This window comes from Wallemia mellicola (genome assembly GCF_000263375.1).
Source record: "Wallemia mellicola CBS 633.66 unplaced genomic scaffold WALSEscaffold_12, whole genome shotgun sequence".
In the NCBI taxonomy this organism is placed as follows: Eukaryota; Fungi; Basidiomycota; class Wallemiomycetes; order Wallemiales; family Wallemiaceae; genus Wallemia; species Wallemia mellicola.
The window spans coordinates 64,379-80,116 of record NW_006531969.1 but is presented as its reverse complement, the minus strand read 5'-3'; the positions used below and the strand labels follow the sequence as shown (position 1 = coordinate 80,116).

Sequence of the window (15,738 nt, the reverse complement as noted above, 5' to 3'; positions counted from 1 at the left end):
ATACCGTGATGATCAGAGGACGTTTACTAGATATAAAAAATCAGCTCAACTTAGACGCAAGAATACAACTTTTATCTGGACAGCTTAATAGACTTACGGGATATGAACGTATAGAGAATTTAAAAGCCGTAGTCATCAAAGCAGAGCAGAGCATCAAGCAGTCGAGAACGATGTTAATAGATAGCAAGCGAGAGTATACCAAATATACAGAACTACGCAGGCAGTCGCAGAAACAGGTCAATGATTTACTCTCGAATAAGTCCAGTTGGGGCGACACAGAGTTAAACAAGTTCACACAGCTTGTCAAGAGCGATCATAGTATAGAGAAACTAGAGAAGGAGTTTATGCAAAAAGTAGAAGAATATGAGAAGCTCGTAGATAGAGGCTTCGAAAAGCTCTTGAAAAGCATCCTAGAGAGGTACCATGAAGAGCAGATATGGTCCGATAAGATACGATCTATGTCCTCAAACTACACCCTCATCGCCCTGTCCGTCAATGTCTTGGTTTTCCTCATGGCAATCGTCTTTATAGAGCCATACAAGAGAAATAGAATGCTGAGGGAGCTGGAAATAAACCTAGACAAAGATCAGGTGAAGATACTTAGCCAAATTGATAGCATAAGGGAGGAAATTTCGACATTAAAAACCCCCGCTACGGTTGTAGATCAACCGGATATGCCAGCACCCCTTGGACCTGAACCACCATCAACTAGCACCCAATTTGAGAAAATCTACAACAACCCATTCACGACACTATCCATCGGTATATTGATAGGTTTATCCTCGATTAGATACATATGTTGATCATCCTTCCCTTCCGCGTCCTCTTGTTGATAGCACTCGGATTGTATTTATTTAGTAATGTTTTACACAAATATAAAAATATTTTCAGCATAAATTTCAAACCAGTCTGGCTCATCATCATCAGCTACACCCTTGTCGTTCTTTCTAGTCTGGTGTTATACACCTCCACAGCGAACGACTTGGATAGCAAGGCATTTATACCAACACTCACATACATCGCATTACTTTTAACATTATGTTATCCCTTCAATGCTTTGTTTAGACACCAGCGGTTTCAATTCATCGGCACTTTAGGTGAAATCGTTTATTCACCATTTCAAGTCACATTTAATCAGGTTTTACTGGCGGATATTCTGACATCCTACGCAAAGGTATTTGGAGATTTCTATACATCGCTCGTTCAATGCTTAGACCCGGAGAGTAATTTCGCTATCACACCCCCTTCAGCTAATTATATGGCACCTGTCTTTACAGCAATACCGTACATACTTCGTTTCAAGCAATGTATTGTTGAGTACGTCGCTAGCAATTTCACACAGAAAAAGTCACTCCTAAACGCTCTAAAATACGCGTCTTCTTTCCCCGTCATTGCTTTCTCTGCTCTACATAGGTACAACAATACGGCATATAATTGGTGGCTCATTAGCGTAATTGTCAATTCTCTTTTTTCATTCTGGTGGGATGTAAGAAATGACTGGGGGTTGAACTTCTTGGATAGTGACGTGTGGCTTAGAAATGGCAGTACACCGAAAACTTCGCTTAGAGATGTGCAGCTATATAAAGAAAGTTACAAGTACTATATCGCCATCTTCATTGATTTCATCTTGAGATTCACCTGGTCACTCAAACTTTCATCACATTTGCACACTTATGTTGAGTTAGAGTCTGGAGTATTCGCATTGGAGATATTGGAAATCTTCCGAAGGTACTTATGGTGCTTCTTTAGACTAGAATGGCAAGTCATCAAATCAAATCCACATGAATATACAAGTATACCCATCCATCAGTACAATAACTAAAGTAGTTTTAATAAATTAGGTTTTTAATAGCTCTGTTGATTGCTCAACCACTTTCATTTCTACATTGTTCTACTATTCTCTTGAGAGCTTCTGGGTTGTCCTTGAATTCCGCCTTCCTGACTTCATACGTGTATCGGGTGTCTTCAATCTTCTTTAGACTGTTCTCAAGGGTATTAATTTTCTGCTGAAGGTTAAAGTGATTTTGATTGTCCTCCAAAATACCTCTAACGCTTTTGATGAGCTCAACTATCCTCTCGATGAGGGAAATGTCGGCTGAACCGAGTATTTGAATCGCCATACGCATGAGTTCACCTGTAAGATCACCAATACCACCTAGATACTCAGATGGTTGTACCTCCACCACTGCTCTTTCGCTACCCTCTTTCGTTAAGACATTCTGAACTTTATCTATCGTAATGAGCATATCACTTTCAAGGAACTCCATGAATGATAATGCTTCTATGTATTCCTCTAAACCGGCGCTGACGAATTTAGAGAAGTTCTGAGAGACATTTAATCGCGTAAGTTCATCCTGATAGTCAAACTCGATAGCGACCCTATTAAACCAGATATCCTGTATCTGTTTGAATTGATCATTTCGTATCTTATCGAACTGCTTGAATTGTTCAATACGGGGTAGTTTGTACACTCTGTGTAGAGAGAAGATCATCCTTTTGCTTAATGCAGTGATATCCCGAGAAGATTTAATTAGACGCTCGCGTTTATCTTGATCAGCGTCTACCTTGGCTTTTATTTCCTCAAATTGCTCATTTATCCGCTCTCTGCGTGTAGACATTGAGTGTAAGGAGTTGACGGGTGATATTCCTAGAACTAAGTTTTATAAATCATTTTTTAGTTCACTATAGAGAACGCTGTTAGTTATAATTCAGGCCTTTGTTCTTAACTACTATGACATTCACTCTCGTAGAGAAAGCTCAGAACGAAATTGATAGAGAAATAGACGATATTGATGAGGATATTAGCATGGATGGTGTAGATATCGACGACGAAGACGAGGATTTCTCCTCTTCTAAGCTGACTGCACCAGGTGAGATAATAGCTTCTTCTTCAGCATATATGCAGTAAGTTAGCAGACACTCCAGAGCACCATCTTAGATTCATACAGTGGACACGGTACATACGTTAATGACGGTAATATCATCTCACAAATGTCTGGTGTCGTAGAGAGAGTCAACAAGCTGGTGTCTGTACGACCATTAAAGCATAAGTATTTACCACAAGTCGGTGATTTGGTCATAGGTCGTATCGTAGAAGTTCAAGCCAAGCGTTGGAAAGTCAACATAAACGCTGCTTCAGATGCAGTACTAATGCTGTCTTCAATCAACCTTCCAGGAGGTGTACAGAGGCGTAAACTTGAGAGTGATGAACTTCAGATGCGCAACTTCTTCACAGAAGGCGACCTCTGCGTTGCTGAAGTACAGTCATTCTTCCACGACGGTAGCGTCTCCCTCCACACCCGTAGTTTGAAATATGGTAAACTTCGCAACGGAACACTCGCAACTGTTCAACCAAACCTTATGAGACGGCTGAAATCTCACTTTTACACACTTCCAGTTAATGTAGATCTTATCATTGGCCTTAATGGTCGGATATGGGTTAGTAAACACATGCAAGTTGGACAGGAAGTCAATCTGAATGAAGAAAATGAAGGTTTCGACAGTGAAGGAGTGTATAGTAATGAAAATGACGATATTGATTCACAAACTCGAGAATCTATAAATCGTACAGCAATCGTTATCAATATCCTCGCTAGTCACACCGTACCACTCACAGATAGTCTTATAGCGACAGCATACGATGTGGCTGTTGATCTCGAAGGCGATAATGGAATTGGATATCTCACTAGTAATGAGGAAATCCAGACGGAACTGATACACAGTGCACTCGAAGTAGAGAACGGTGAAATGGATGCATAATTTATTATTTTACAGTCTATATAGATGCGACAGCTTTAGCTAGTTTTTCAGGAGTTGGCGTAGCACTCTCGTTGGCATTCGCTTGCGCTCTCCGAGGTCTCCTTGGTGGCATGAGACCATAACGTGGTGTCCACGGACCTCTGCTGTCGTTAGCATAGAAATCCATAGGGTAGTCGCGATCACCGGCTAGGTCCTTATCCCAGCCCTGCGTCCTCTCCAGAGTGACAGCAGCTTCATATGGCGATAAAAGCGGTTTAGGGAAAGCATATCCCCAGTCTATCGACAAACGCGGGCATGATGTTTGCACGAATGTCGACAGCTGCTCACCGAAAAGTGATACCTTCTGAGGCGAAAGCTCGGAGATGAGTATTGGAACGTAGTCAATTCCACCACGCGTTTCTATGAGGTTGCTAATCGTCTCGAGTACTTTCAAGCTTCCTTGACGACCTAATGTGCCAAGAACGACACCCCAAGTGGCTGCATCTTCGACACCTTGTACGTCGCTGCCACTCTTGGCTAATGATACAGCGTCACTGCGCAACATACGCATCTCGGCGTGATCATAGTACTCCCGCGTTATCTTCTTGCTGTACGGGTCATACCTAAATGCAGGCACAGTTGGATTTGCGATCATAATACTTTCGAGGTGGAAGCGACCATCTCCAATATAGAGCAAAGCATCAGTACTGTCGAGTTTTGGCGCCGTACAGCCGAGAACTTCACCTGGTGAGAGAGGGCGTATCTGAGGGATGATAACTTCATAACTGTCTGTGTAAACTCCTGTATTTCCTTGTGATGGTGCCTCTACTGATTTACCACCACTTTCTATCAATCCAGCTGGTTTCGGTGCTTCATTTCTCAATTCAATTGCCAATCCCTGTAATGCACCGACAAATTGAACCGTGCCAACCAATGCTAATTTAGTTTTTCTAGGTTCGGCATTCTCCAGTTCTACACTTTCGTAATTATCCTTCTCAGAGTGTATAAGCTTATTCTCGAACTCTTGTGAGTTTGTTGGGAAATTTTTCCTTATCGTCTTCGCCAAATGACTTGAGTCAACACTTATTTCAACGAATACGTAGAGAGTTTTGATAGAAGTTTGATTTATTGGTACGAGACAGCTGTGGCCATAATGTACGAGCATTTCGCACCCGAGTGCCCTAGCAGTGTAGTCATCAACGCAACAAGCACCATACGTGACATCACCAAGAATTACAACCTGTGCATCTGTGAAACTGTACTCATTGAGCTATTTTCATATCGAAAAGAGAAGACATACCGTTCGAGTATATCAGAAATTGTACAGGCGAACATCTGCAATCCTTCAGGGAATTGCAAACCGACAATGCTTGCACTCTCTTTACGTATCCAATGTATTGTTTTGTGAATTTCAAACGAGTAGTTATCTGGTAGAAGTGCCATAGCGATATTGAGCTGACTGTCATTGAGTATTTCATCCGGGATGCCACTCTGGGCTGCTACTGGTTGGCTACTCGCTGGTTTAGATGTTCCTACGAACTTCCTCCGTGGTTTTTTCTCATCGACCATCTTGATAGTGGAGAATGAAGGGTGATATCGTCGACTACGACAGAGGAAGAAGATCAGATGCAGTAGACTATGCCCATAAGTTACAAATATGGCACGGTTCAATGGGGATGTTGAAATACAGCTGTTATGGCGCTATATTGATGTATCTCGCTAATCTGCGTTTCCCATGGGTGCAGAGGCAGACTCTAGCTGGTAAAGCATTTGTAGTTAGTTCGTTCGGTATTTTTGGGTGCGTATGTTTGCTATAAAGTGTGCCTATGCTCACTGATACTAGCCTCGTAGTCTCGGCGGATACACACTTGCTATCACATGAAAGACAGCAGGGATCAGTCGAGAATGAAGTCAGACGGCGGGCGTTGGAAGATCTCAGTGCAAATCATGGCATCGTCGCAAGCGAGGGTCAGATCCGACGCTGGGTAATGGAGAAGAAAGCTGAAGCTGCACAAGAGAGAGAAAAAAACCTAAAGAAAGAATGAAATGCATGTTCTATTACCTAAATAGCTGCTTAGATAGCTACTCTTCTCGCAATCAATTTGGAGTAGGCCTCTTCAACCTTGCTCCAGTCAACAACCTTCCAAAACTGCTTGATGTAGTCCTCACGACCCCATACACCAAAGTCGTTCATATAGCACCTTTCTGATACGCTCAAGCAGAGAAGTGGTGTGAGAACATCGCCTGTCTCAGCCAAATTTCTGGTCTCTTGGTTCAATGTGCTGTACTCTCTAGATTGTGTTGGTGACTTTGGGGCTGGGCTAACATGGCTCGTGTGTGTTGGTGCACTTAATGGGTTTCCGCTCTTTTCTATAGTTGATCTTCCACTGTCAGTCTTCTCGAGGCTGAAATTGTTCCACAGACCGCGCTGTTGCCTGCTGCGTACTAATATAGTACCTGCGCCATATGTAGAGACAATTCCGAGTCTTCTCGATGTGTCGCTGACGAGCCAGACGTAACCAGATCCAGTGAGGCCTTCTGCAGTAGCGCCAAAGGCTGACTTGAATGCTTCCACGCTACCGTAGCTCTCTTCAAGTTGTCTGACGAGCGTGCCCTGTGGTTCTTGTCCTTGTGATTCTTTCGACTGGGTTAAATTTGATAAGAAGAAGCTGTTGTTGAGAGCTTCAGACGCGAGGTTGAATGCGAGGATATTCTGCCTGTTAGTTCCAGAGTTTATCACAGTCTGTACTACGGAAAGATTCTCGAGTTCTGTGTCTAGAGAAGGCATATTAGAGTTTGAAATATCGATAAAAGAGAGTGCATACCTCTGACTACATCGTTTAATCTATTCAATAAACCTTCTTGCCAGTCCTGTGACACCGTTTGAAGTGTTTTTGGGCTCATAAAACCACCCAGACCAGCTTCAATGTTGAATCTAGAAGCTGGTACGCTGTGGTATTGGCGAAAACCGCCTGCTCTAGTTATTGCAGTTCTCAGCATTTTTTACTTCTTGGGTGAAATGTAGAAAGAAGTGAGTGAACGTCTCAAGTTTGAACTTTCATGGGAGTATCACAGTCCCGTTCATTTAGTTTAGATTCTTTTGTGACTGAGATTGGAAACGATGTCAGCTACGATAAGAGGTGCGTTATAATACAAGCATCCTACCGCTCTAATAGTTAGTCTCGGCAATTCGCGCTTTCTCAAGGCGATAAGAGGTAAAAGCAGAAGCGGGCGGATTGTAGTGAAGGTATTCACAAAAGCCGACCCTTCCGTTAACTTGCAGTCCTTCATTCAGCGCTTGAAGAGTGGGTATCGATGACGTTTTTCGACTTTATCTCAATTTTCTCAATAGAGGAGAAATCTCAGCTCGTGGGAATAACAAATGTCTATACTTTCCAGACTTTCCTTGAAACTGATAAAGCCGCATACAAAATTCGTCAATACATAGGCACAAACCTATACGATAGGGTAAGCACACGACCATTCTGGACGCCCATAGAGAAAAAGTGGGTCGCATTTCAACTACTAGTTGCTCTTCAAGATAGCCACACTTGTCAGGTAGCTCATGGTGACATCAAATCAGAAAATGTCTTAGTTACTTCCTCAAACTGGGTCTATTTAACGGACTTTGCCAGCATTAAACCTTCACATTTACCACTAGATGATCCAACAGACTTCAGTTTATATTTTGACACTTCCGCTAGACGAACTTGCTACCTTGCACCTGAGCGATTTTTCGATAGTGACAGCGAAATCGCCCAACTTCGTCAACTCATACTCGAGAAAGGCGCCAGCAACGTCGACACGCAGGATAAGCTAGTAGTTACCGAAGCGATGGATGTATTTTCGGCGGGATGCGTTATCGCTGAGCTTTTCTTAGAGGGTACACCCTTGTTTACCCTCTCACAGCTATTGAGATACAAAGAGGGTAACTACGATCCGACATCTGTCATTGAAAAGATTGACGACGATGCCGTGAGGGAGTTAGTCGTCTCAATGACTCAAATCGATCCAGGAAATCGTCAATCTTTCTCAGGCTACCTCGTAGATTTCCGACAGAAACTCTTCCCAGATGTTTTCTACGCGTTCTTGCACGACTATTGTGCCAAATTACTCGAACCCGTACAGCAACCAGCCAATCCTACGGTCGTCGCACCATCTAATACCTCGGCGGCTCTTTTTGATACCACGCAACCAAATGCTCCAACTACAATACCCAATCACATGAAAGATGTGCCAGAGGAGAGGATCGAGAAGATGTGGAATGACTGGTTGGAGATCTCCAGTAATTTTGACGAGCGTTATCTTCAAATTAAGGAGGATGTCGACAACGAAGATCATGTTGATTCTGTATGTTGTTGCTTTCAAAAAGCTTTGTTGCTGATGATCGAAGGCTATTTTCCCAGTGCAGCTTTCGATACCGAATATCAAACCTTCGTATGTGGTGAGGAAGGCGGATGCTCATTCGAGCAGTGATGAAGGTAAACACCTTTTCTAGTGTTAAACACTGTAGCTGACAGGAAACCAAGATGACACCGCACTGCTCATATCAACCCTTCTCTGCTCAAACATACGCGACTGCCTTAAACCAACTTCCAAAATAAAGGCATTAGAGCTGCTATTGACCGTCAGCTGCTATCTCAAGGATGAGACCAAGTTGGATCGGATCATCCCCTACATGGTCGATCTCCTTAGTGATACGAATGCAAATGTACGAGCAGCAACACTGCGTACAATAACTCAGATAGTGAGTGATATATATCAAACACGGTATTTTATGCTTAAGCTTATCTCTAGCTCCTTATTGTTGGTGGAATCACTCCTGCGAACTCAACTGTGTTTATCGAATACTTACTTCCGCTTATCATGCCACTAGTGACTGATGAATCCGAGCTTGTCAGGTCGATGTTTGCGCAGTGCATTTCACCAATCGCCGAGACTGGGCAGAAGTTCCTCGATTTGGCTGAGTCGATGAAGTCGAATAACACATACACAGCTAATGAAGGTGTTGAGAAGATGCTTTTGGATGGAAACGAGTCTTTTGAGGTGCGTAATTGTTTGTATGTGGCTAATTCCTAACTCTTCAATAAAGAACTCTTACGAAGCTTCTTCGCAAGACTTGCAGATGTTCATCCAGGACGCTGTAGCCACATTGCTAACAGACAAATCATCGATGGTGAAAAGGTCCTTATTGCAAGATATAATACCGCTCTGCTTGTTCTTTGGACCTGCGAAATCCAACGATCTTCTACTGACGCACATTAATACCTATCTTAATGACAGAGATTGGGAGTTGCGTTCGGCATTTTTTGACAGTGTCGTTGGAATAGCTACATGCGTTGGAGGCAAGTGTGTTGAAGAGTACATCCTTCCGCTGGTTATACAAGCATTAGCTGATCCTGAGGAGAACGTTATCGTAAATGTACTCAATTCTATTCGCAAACTCGCTGAATTAGGCTTGTTCAAAAAGGTGCACATTTGGGAGCTCATTGGTATGACTTTTGCGCTCCTCGTCCATCCCAATGTGTGCATACGGCAGAGTAGGTAATGATATAGACGGCATGAGCTTCCTGACGTAACGTTATAGATGTTATTGAGTTTATAAGTGCTGCTGTTTCGCGATTACCTGAAACAGATACGTGGTGTATCATATACCCCCAGTTGACTACCTTACTTAGTGGCCAGATCAGTCGTGTTGACGTTGACTCACTATCTGAGGCTGTTCTTCCTCCTGTGTGTATATTATTTCCGGTGGTCTCTTAACTAACAAGTATAACAGCTTTCAAGGAAGCTGTTCGTTATTGCTCAAGAATGGTCGCTCAAGGTTCCCAAGTCGCCCTTCTGGAAGACTGGAACTAGTACATCACCGATTGGTGTAAAAGAGGGTTTGCGTAGTCTTCGTGCGAGCCTCTATCAATCTGGATCTCAGGTATCTCCAAAAGTAGACACGCACATCTGTGATGAGGACAAGCCATTCATCGATCGCATGACTCTCAATGGCTTCACAAAGGAAGATGAAGTAAAATTGAGATACTTACGTTCACATATCATGATGCTAGCAAAAGCTCAAGAGAGGTAGGTTCATTCACCCGTGGTGAAGCATCTTTAATAATCCACTAGTAAACTAAGCGAAGTGCAAAGAATGCCACAACCTGATATCAACAATGTAATCGCGTTGTCCGATTTGAAAGTAGCACCACAAACAGTTTTCATCGGTTTGAGGAACTCCAACCTCGTATCAGGTACCCTCGAGGCCAACTTCAAGAGTAGGAGTAATCTCTCCAAGCAGAGGAGTATAGAGAGTTGGTCGAGGCAAATATCAACGCTCTCACAGCGCAGTACGCCTGTGAGTGAGTACGCCAAACCACCTGTACAGATTCCGAACAGAGGTGACGTTATGGACTTACGCAAACGGCTAGCCCAGCCACCGGCATCGGTGCAGGCACTTGCTGAGCCAACAAAAGCTATGGATGTTAGTAGGAGAGAATCGACGACTACACTTGAAACTATGCATTCAACATCACCCAAGATGGCTGATTTACCTGGATTTGATGGTGCAAGCCCACCTGAACCAGGATCACACGCAGGTTCTCCTTTAATATCATACATTCGACCACCGAGAAGAGGTCCTTTGCCGAGTGACGGTCAGAAAGCTGCTCCAGCTATTGGTTCAATCAGTACGAATGCGCTCGGTATGCTAGAAATACCTAGACGTGATAATTACGATGATGGTGGTATGAATAGTGGAGGCGCAACGCCTATCAGTGCTGGCGGTATAATTTCTAAAGCAAAACTACCTTCGAACCAAACACAATATCATCACACATACGAAGGCAAAGATCCAGCCATACTGATGATGTTAGATAATGTATGCAAAGAATCGCTTAAAGAGCCCTTATCAGAGTTTGGCAATAAAGTCACACCACCTCTACTCAAAAGAAAAAAGAGCGCGGTTTTAAACGACGACGATGGATTTTCAATGAGGATGGTAGGCCAATTTAAGGAACACACATCTGCAATTACCTCTATAGTTGTTTCGCCCGATCATTTATTCTTTGTGACGGGATCGAGTGATCATACCGTCAAAGTATGGGATACAACTCGCTTAGAGAAGAATGTTACCTCTAAATCTAGACATACACTTAAACGTAGTGAGGCGGTAAAGGCGTTATGCGTTATTCAGGATACTCATTGCATTGCTGTCGCTTGCAAAGATGGTACTATTGCTATCTTTAGAGTTGACGTTTCGGTTGGAACGAACTTGCCGAAATATGCATCGGAATTATGCATTGTTAGGGAATTTAACGTCAAATTTGCAAGTGATGGTGAATACATTACGTGGATGTTCCATTACAGTAATGGTAGGCTATATTATCTTAGATGTAGAAATTCTGACAAAATTCTAGATTTATCTAGTAACTTGGTTTATACTACTTCCTTCTCACGCTTATGTATAGTTGATTTGCGCAACAATCAAGACATGCTAGAGTTAGAAGCCCCAGTCTCACACGGTCCAATACTTAGCGCCTGTATTGATAGCACACGCTCATGGGTTGTCACTGGTTCGTTATTTGGACATCTCTGCTTATGGGATATAAGGTTTGGAATGATTGTTCACACTTGGATGAGCAGAAGGGAAGGCAGTATCAATCAAATTGAAATTGAGCCATCGAGTGAAGAGCTCATTTTGGTATCTGTTAGTGACACTGCCATGTCCAATACCGTGATTGAAGTACACAACGTCGCTACGAAGCAAGTTGTGGATGTTTATGAATCGCAGCCTCTAGGTGAATGTAAAAGAGGGAAGGAGAGACAGAATGACAGTACTGTGAAGGCCATAGATGATATTATTAAAGTAGGAAAAGAAACCCAAAATACTGTTCCACTAGAAAGTGAATCAGCACGGTCGTTCCTCATAGGTCCAGCATCAAAGAAAAGCGGCGGTATGTGGTATAGCTATGCAACTGCACAGGCACACGCGGCTGCTCAACTCAATACTAGTGCTTGGGTTTTGGAGGATTCGAAAAATAAAAACGCAAGAAAGGAGAGGAAGAAATTCCTAATCATTGGCACAAACTCACAACAAATTAAGTGCTGGAATCTAGACTCCGATTGGCATAAATCGAAGATACTCAGCGGTGGACATAAAGATGTCCGATACGTAATGAGGGTCGATGACGACGGAAGAGAGCTGCACTGTGAAGAGAGAGTGACGCAAGAGAATAAAAGAACGAACCGAAGCTTACTTGTGAACGAACAAAATGACAGATTACTTAGCAGCCACAACCAGAGCGTTGAAGCATTAGCTGCAATCGAGGTACCATTCAGAGCACTGATAAGTGGCGATAGAGGTGGTATATTCAAACTATGGAGAGTTGATTAAATCTTTTGTAATTCATGAATGTAATATATTCTTAAACCCTAACAACCAGGATGGAAGATCTTTTCAGTATTTTGATAGCCGTTGGAGCGATCTATGGCTTTTATAGGTGGTTCAGCTCAGCTTCTAGCTATAGCTTACCTAGCAATTCGAATGGATTATCGAATAGTAAGTTTAGATGACGATAGTTTGTATAAGCTAATCAATCTATAGTCAGACAAGCTGATGTCCAAGCACTAAGAACTTTATTCCCTCAAATTGACAATGCATCGCTTGTATACGATCTCGTACAAACTAGGTCAATAGAGCGCACAGCTGAGAATGTATTGCGGAGGGGTAGATTAGCACAGGTGGGCATAATATCATATACACTGATTATTATGCTAATAAATGTATTAGCCACCAAGTGGATTCACACTTCCTTCACATTTAGATGTAGAACCACTTACAGAAACATTAACGGCTTCACGTGCTGCAACAGGTAAGGATGCTAGCAATTTAATAGAAAAGTACCACCTTAAGGATAAAGAAAGCACCGCTATAAATCCATCCGCTAGTTGGGGTAACACTACAACAGAAAGAGAGAAAGCATTCAAAGACCGCAAAGCGAAAATGATATTGGAGGCTCGGAAGAAGCTTATTGATAAGAAGAAGAGTGAAATATTGTAAATATGGTGTAGAAATCATACAAGTTATTGTTTAGATACAAGAGTAGGGGTATATTCATAAGGATATCTAACAACATGACCAGCTGTTGTTGCTTGAAGGTGCTCTTGACATAGATGTGGAAGATTGTCCGAGATTGCTGTCTGACATTACGCTCCCATCACCCATTGACGAAGTTAAAAAGATTGACTCTCGATGTCTCGTTGCTTGCTCTTTCGTGATACGCACCTTAGACTCGAGTAATTTGCGAGTGATATATAAAAACAAGTCGTTGATACCTATTCAATAATTATGTCTCAGGTTTATTCCTAAACTTAAATGTACTCACCGCTGTCATCCTTGGCGCTGACTTCCACCAGAGTGACCTCATCGATAAGGGACGCACCCTGAAAATCTGAATTGTCCGTTGTGTCGAATGTGTTGCTATTGTCTGAGAATGATCTGATTATGGATGATGACGTGCTTCTCGAGCGTGAACGTTGTACATTCGGGGGTGATTGCGGAGATTGGGCTGGTTGGGACTGTTGAGTTAAGTCGTCTTTAATGAATTCAACGAAATTTTGGCAATAATCACAGGTCCATTCCTTTATCTTTTCCTTGGCGTGACTGAAGTCAACTTTACGATAAGAGGGGGATAAATCTGACTTAGATCCTACGACTGCTATTAAAATGTTTTGGTTTAGATTCTCAATTAACTCTTTCAACCAGCTTTGTACTTGTAGAAAGCTGTCGTAGTTTGTGATGTCGTATACGATGATAGCTGCATGTGCGCCACGGTAGTAAATCGGTGTCATACTACGAAAGCGTTCCTGTCCTGCAGTATCCCAAATCTGCAACCTAACTCTTGTTTTATCTACGGACATGCGTCTAAAATAGCACTTTTAGAATATTATCTGACTAAATTACGCACTGACTTTGTTAAGAATGATGCACCGATAGTTGATGCAGTACAATTTGAACTGAATACGCCATTCGTGTATCTTTCAACTAACGAAGTCTTTCCAACTCCTATTTCTTACTTAGTTATTTCTTCGTTGATCGTACAACACCCACGCTGTGTACCAAGGATTACAATTTTTGCTTCAAGCTGCGATTGTGGGTAGTCTGTCGTTGTAGAAGAAACATAGCGTGGCCTCCGTAAATGCCTGTATTCAGACATATCATTTATCGCGGTAGAGGAACAAGAGTTGGGGCTTATTTCCTAACGGTGAAGATCTAAAATGGATTCTGACAATGATATGCAGCAAACAACTCATGAATTATCACAAATGAATATTGAATTGCAGAACAAGAAATTATCTAGACCTCACCCCCTCAGTAAACAGCCCTCGAGAGCCTCTTCTCTCGATACTCGTACCAGCACGCCGGTAGCAGATATTAATGGTCTTGGCTGGCCTGGTATGTTAATAGATCTTCTACGTCTATCCTTCTCATACCTCTATCAGCAAAAGCTACTCTCCAACGACTCAAAGAGTCTCCAGAACAGAAGGAAGTTAGAACAGCAAAATTGACTGGCGCAGTAAAGACCTTATTAGAGTGCATCGGTGAGGATCCAATGCGCGAGGGTCTTCTTAAAACACCAGAAAGATACGCAAAGGCTTTGCTTTTCTTGACCAAGGGATACGAAGAGAAGTTAAGTGATGTCCTTAATGAGGCTGTATTCGAAGAAGATCACGAGGAGATGGTCATCGTTAGGGATATCGACGTCTTCTCCTTATGTGAACACCATTTGGTTCCGTTCAACGGTAGAGTCCGTTTATTACTATCCACTAATTTACTTTCCTAATACTTCTTAGATCTCAATTGGTTACATACCCAACAGAAAGGTTCTAGGTTTATCCAAACTCGCTAGACTAGCAGAAACATTCGGTCGTCGTCTCCAAGTACAGGAACGTATGACGAGACAGATCGCCCTGGCTATAGAGGAAGCTATCCAGCCACAGGGTGTCGCAGTTGTCATGGAAGCTAGCCACATGTGTATGGTTATGAGAGGTGTACAGAAAGCTTCAGCTTCAACCGTCACTTCAACCATGCTGGGCTGCTTCCGTACTTCAGCTAAGACACGCGAAGAATTCCTCACTTTGATCAGGACTCCTAAAGCTACAATCCCTTACTAGAACACTACCAGCCTAATTCAACTTTTATCGTTATCGCAGTATTTTAGACAATACAAGCAACGCTATCTATAAGCAGTATGTTGTACACTATTATCGACCATTCAACTGGAAAGTTTTTTTTGCAGATATGTGTTTCTCTTTACTCTAGTTCTTGATTCATCTTCTGAGATATGCTTTTGTTGAAGTTTATCTCCTCTGCGAAATTGTCTTTCTCCGCCAGACATCCGCCAAACATCCTGAGATTTAATAAGACTAGAGATTTAACTAAGAAACAGCGTATAATGTAACTATATGGTACTCTTCATACTCCAGGTGTTAAAGGTCTACCATGCTAGTTTACAGTTCTATCGCCAAAATGAATCAACATCTACGGATAAATCATAACTGTTCTATAGGTTCTACCTTGACTATATTAGAACAGATACCAGACAATACAACTAGAAGCTCTTGAGGCGTAAGTGATATCATTGGGTAGCTCATAGAGTATATAATGCAAATTACGACTCCAAATCGTCTATATACGAATCAAAATGGGTTTAAAGTATTAGTAAAATACCAGAAATCATGTCAGATGGTGTAGATAAGCGAGATATTCAGTTTGTCTGTACAATGGTATTGTATTTATCACAAAAAGATGAACAGATGAGCTTCAATTACATATGGAGTGGAGCTCTACAACCTATGGCGGCACAGCTAATACGCTTTTATGAGGCAAATGAAGATGTAACTGATATCAAATTGACTAAACAATCAATTGATATGAAATTGATTTTATGAGCTCACGCCATTCAAATGAGTTCTTATACGACGAAGAGATCTTACCGGATGATAAAATAT

General features: G+C 42.2%; 11 protein-coding genes across 11 annotated transcripts; 7 read left to right on the top strand and 4 right to left on the bottom strand.

The window, feature by feature from the left end:
* The first annotated feature begins 4 nt into the window (after positions 1-4).
* WALSEDRAFT_60583 (EXS-domain-containing protein) lies at positions 5-1,850 on the top strand. Its single transcript, XM_006958720.1, has one exon. The coding sequence runs from the start codon at positions 797-799 to the stop codon at positions 1,820-1,822; it is 1,026 nt and encodes a 341-aa protein (XP_006958782.1). The 5' UTR covers positions 5-796; the 3' UTR covers positions 1,823-1,850.
* On the top strand, positions 72-569 carry WALSEDRAFT_12141 (mitochondrial distribution and morphology family 33; the record flags this gene model as incomplete). Its single annotated transcript, XM_006958671.1, has 1 exon — positions 72-569. A coding segment is annotated over one exon (498 nt), but the record flags the coding sequence as incomplete, so codon positions are not given.
* Positions 1,844-2,618, bottom strand: WALSEDRAFT_69259 (Translin; the record flags this gene model as incomplete). The annotated part of the gene is made up of 1 exon (XM_006958719.1): positions 1,844-2,618. The coding sequence occupies one exon, from the start codon at positions 2,616-2,618 to the stop codon at positions 1,866-1,868; it is 753 nt and encodes a 250-aa protein (XP_006958781.1). The 3' UTR covers positions 1,844-1,865.
* Positions 2,619-2,640: 22 nt separating this feature from the next.
* Positions 2,641-5,307, bottom strand: WALSEDRAFT_38823 (hypothetical protein; the record flags this gene model as incomplete). The annotated part of the gene is made up of 3 exons (XM_006958718.1): positions 2,641-2,904; positions 2,949-4,994; positions 5,039-5,307. The coding sequence occupies 2 exons, from the start codon at positions 5,305-5,307 to the stop codon at positions 3,776-3,778; spliced, it is 1,488 nt and encodes a 495-aa protein (XP_006958780.1). The 3' UTR covers positions 2,641-2,904; positions 2,949-3,775.
* WALSEDRAFT_19193 (hypothetical protein) lies at positions 2,807-3,759 on the top strand (the record flags this gene model as incomplete). Its single annotated transcript, XM_006958672.1, has 2 exons — positions 2,807-2,904; positions 2,949-3,759. 2 exons carry the CDS (start codon positions 2,807-2,809, stop codon positions 3,757-3,759), a joined length of 909 nt encoding a protein of 302 aa, XP_006958734.1.
* Positions 5,297-6,861, bottom strand: WALSEDRAFT_60581 (manganese and iron superoxide dismutase). Its single transcript, XM_006958717.1, has 3 exons — positions 6,564-6,861; positions 5,582-6,513; positions 5,297-5,536 (listed from the first exon to the last, which is right to left on the bottom strand). The coding sequence occupies exons 1-2, from the start codon at positions 6,736-6,738 to the stop codon at positions 5,813-5,815; spliced, it is 876 nt and encodes a 291-aa protein (XP_006958779.1). The 5' UTR covers positions 6,739-6,861; the 3' UTR covers positions 5,297-5,536; positions 5,582-5,812.
* Positions 5,322-5,783, top strand: WALSEDRAFT_19433 (hypothetical protein; the record flags this gene model as incomplete). Its single annotated transcript, XM_006958677.1, has 2 exons — positions 5,322-5,536; positions 5,582-5,783. 2 exons carry the CDS (start codon positions 5,322-5,324, stop codon positions 5,781-5,783), a joined length of 417 nt encoding a protein of 138 aa, XP_006958739.1.
* Positions 6,799-12,158, top strand: WALSEDRAFT_38815 (ARM repeat-containing protein; the record flags this gene model as incomplete). The annotated part of the gene is made up of 11 exons (XM_006958716.1): positions 6,799-6,878; positions 6,919-7,043; positions 7,091-8,088; positions 8,132-8,219; positions 8,268-8,485; positions 8,536-8,784; positions 8,831-9,278; positions 9,326-9,471; positions 9,518-9,813; positions 9,859-11,099; positions 11,145-12,158. The coding sequence occupies 11 exons, from the start codon at positions 6,799-6,801 to the stop codon at positions 12,119-12,121; spliced, it is 4,866 nt and encodes a 1,621-aa protein (XP_006958778.1). The 3' UTR covers positions 12,122-12,158.
* Positions 12,151-12,861, top strand: WALSEDRAFT_69253 (hypothetical protein). The gene is made up of 3 exons (XM_006958715.1): positions 12,151-12,286; positions 12,332-12,468; positions 12,518-12,861. The coding sequence occupies exons 1-3, from the start codon at positions 12,172-12,174 to the stop codon at positions 12,785-12,787; spliced, it is 522 nt and encodes a 173-aa protein (XP_006958777.1). The 5' UTR covers positions 12,151-12,171; the 3' UTR covers positions 12,788-12,861.
* Positions 12,516-13,952, bottom strand: WALSEDRAFT_60579 (P-loop containing nucleoside triphosphate hydrolase protein). Its single transcript, XM_006958714.1, has 4 exons — positions 13,838-13,952; positions 13,699-13,792; positions 13,113-13,651; positions 12,516-13,062 (listed from the first exon to the last, which is right to left on the bottom strand). The coding sequence occupies exons 1-4, from the start codon at positions 13,941-13,943 to the stop codon at positions 12,854-12,856; spliced, it is 948 nt and encodes a 315-aa protein (XP_006958776.1). The 5' UTR covers positions 13,944-13,952; the 3' UTR covers positions 12,516-12,853.
* WALSEDRAFT_60575 (putative GTP cyclohydrolase I) lies at positions 13,903-15,006 on the top strand. The gene is made up of 3 exons (XM_006958713.1): positions 13,903-14,182; positions 14,230-14,534; positions 14,581-15,006. The coding sequence occupies exons 1-3, from the start codon at positions 14,005-14,007 to the stop codon at positions 14,899-14,901; spliced, it is 804 nt and encodes a 267-aa protein (XP_006958775.1). The 5' UTR covers positions 13,903-14,004; the 3' UTR covers positions 14,902-15,006.
* Positions 15,007-15,738: the final 732 nt, after the last annotated feature.

Excerpts from the sequence above, each read along its gene's own strand:
- WALSEDRAFT_69253 (XM_006958715.1), top strand. The coding sequence starts at position 12,172 with ATGGAAGATCTTTTCAGTATTTTGATAGCCGTTGGAGCGATCTATGGC. Across the intron at positions 12,287-12,331 it reads TTCGAATGGATTATCGAATA|TCAGACAAGCTGATGTCCAA; the intron begins GTAAGTTTAGAT and ends ATCAATCTATAG. Across the intron at positions 12,469-12,517 it reads GGAGGGGTAGATTAGCACAG|CCACCAAGTGGATTCACACT; the intron begins GTGGGCATAATA and ends TAAATGTATTAG.
- WALSEDRAFT_60581 (XM_006958717.1), bottom strand. The coding sequence starts at position 6,738 with ATGCTGAGAACTGCAATAACTAGAGCAGGCGGTTTTCGCCAATACCAC. Across the intron at positions 6,514-6,563 it reads ATTAAACGATGTAGTCAGAG|ACACAGAACTCGAGAATCTT; the intron begins GTATGCACTCTC and ends TGCCTTCTCTAG.
- WALSEDRAFT_60575 (XM_006958713.1), top strand. The coding sequence starts at position 14,005 with ATGGATTCTGACAATGATATGCAGCAAACAACTCATGAATTATCACAA. Across the intron at positions 14,183-14,229 it reads TAATGGTCTTGGCTGGCCTG|CAAAAGCTACTCTCCAACGA; the intron begins GTATGTTAATAG and ends TACCTCTATCAG. Across the intron at positions 14,535-14,580 it reads TGGTTCCGTTCAACGGTAGA|ATCTCAATTGGTTACATACC; the intron begins GTCCGTTTATTA and ends AATACTTCTTAG.
- WALSEDRAFT_60583 (XM_006958720.1), top strand. The coding sequence starts at position 797 with ATGTTGATCATCCTTCCCTTCCGCGTCCTCTTGTTGATAGCACTCGGA.
- WALSEDRAFT_60579 (XM_006958714.1), bottom strand. The coding sequence starts at position 13,943 with ATGTCTGAATACAGGCATTTACGGAGGCCACGCTATGTTTCTTCTACA. Across the intron at positions 13,793-13,837 it reads TGTAATCCTTGGTACACAGC|GAGTTGGAAAGACTTCGTTA; the intron begins GTGGGTGTTGTA and ends AGTAAGAAATAG. Across the intron at positions 13,652-13,698 it reads GGTGCATCATTCTTAACAAA|ACGCATGTCCGTAGATAAAA; the intron begins GTCAGTGCGTAA and ends GTGCTATTTTAG.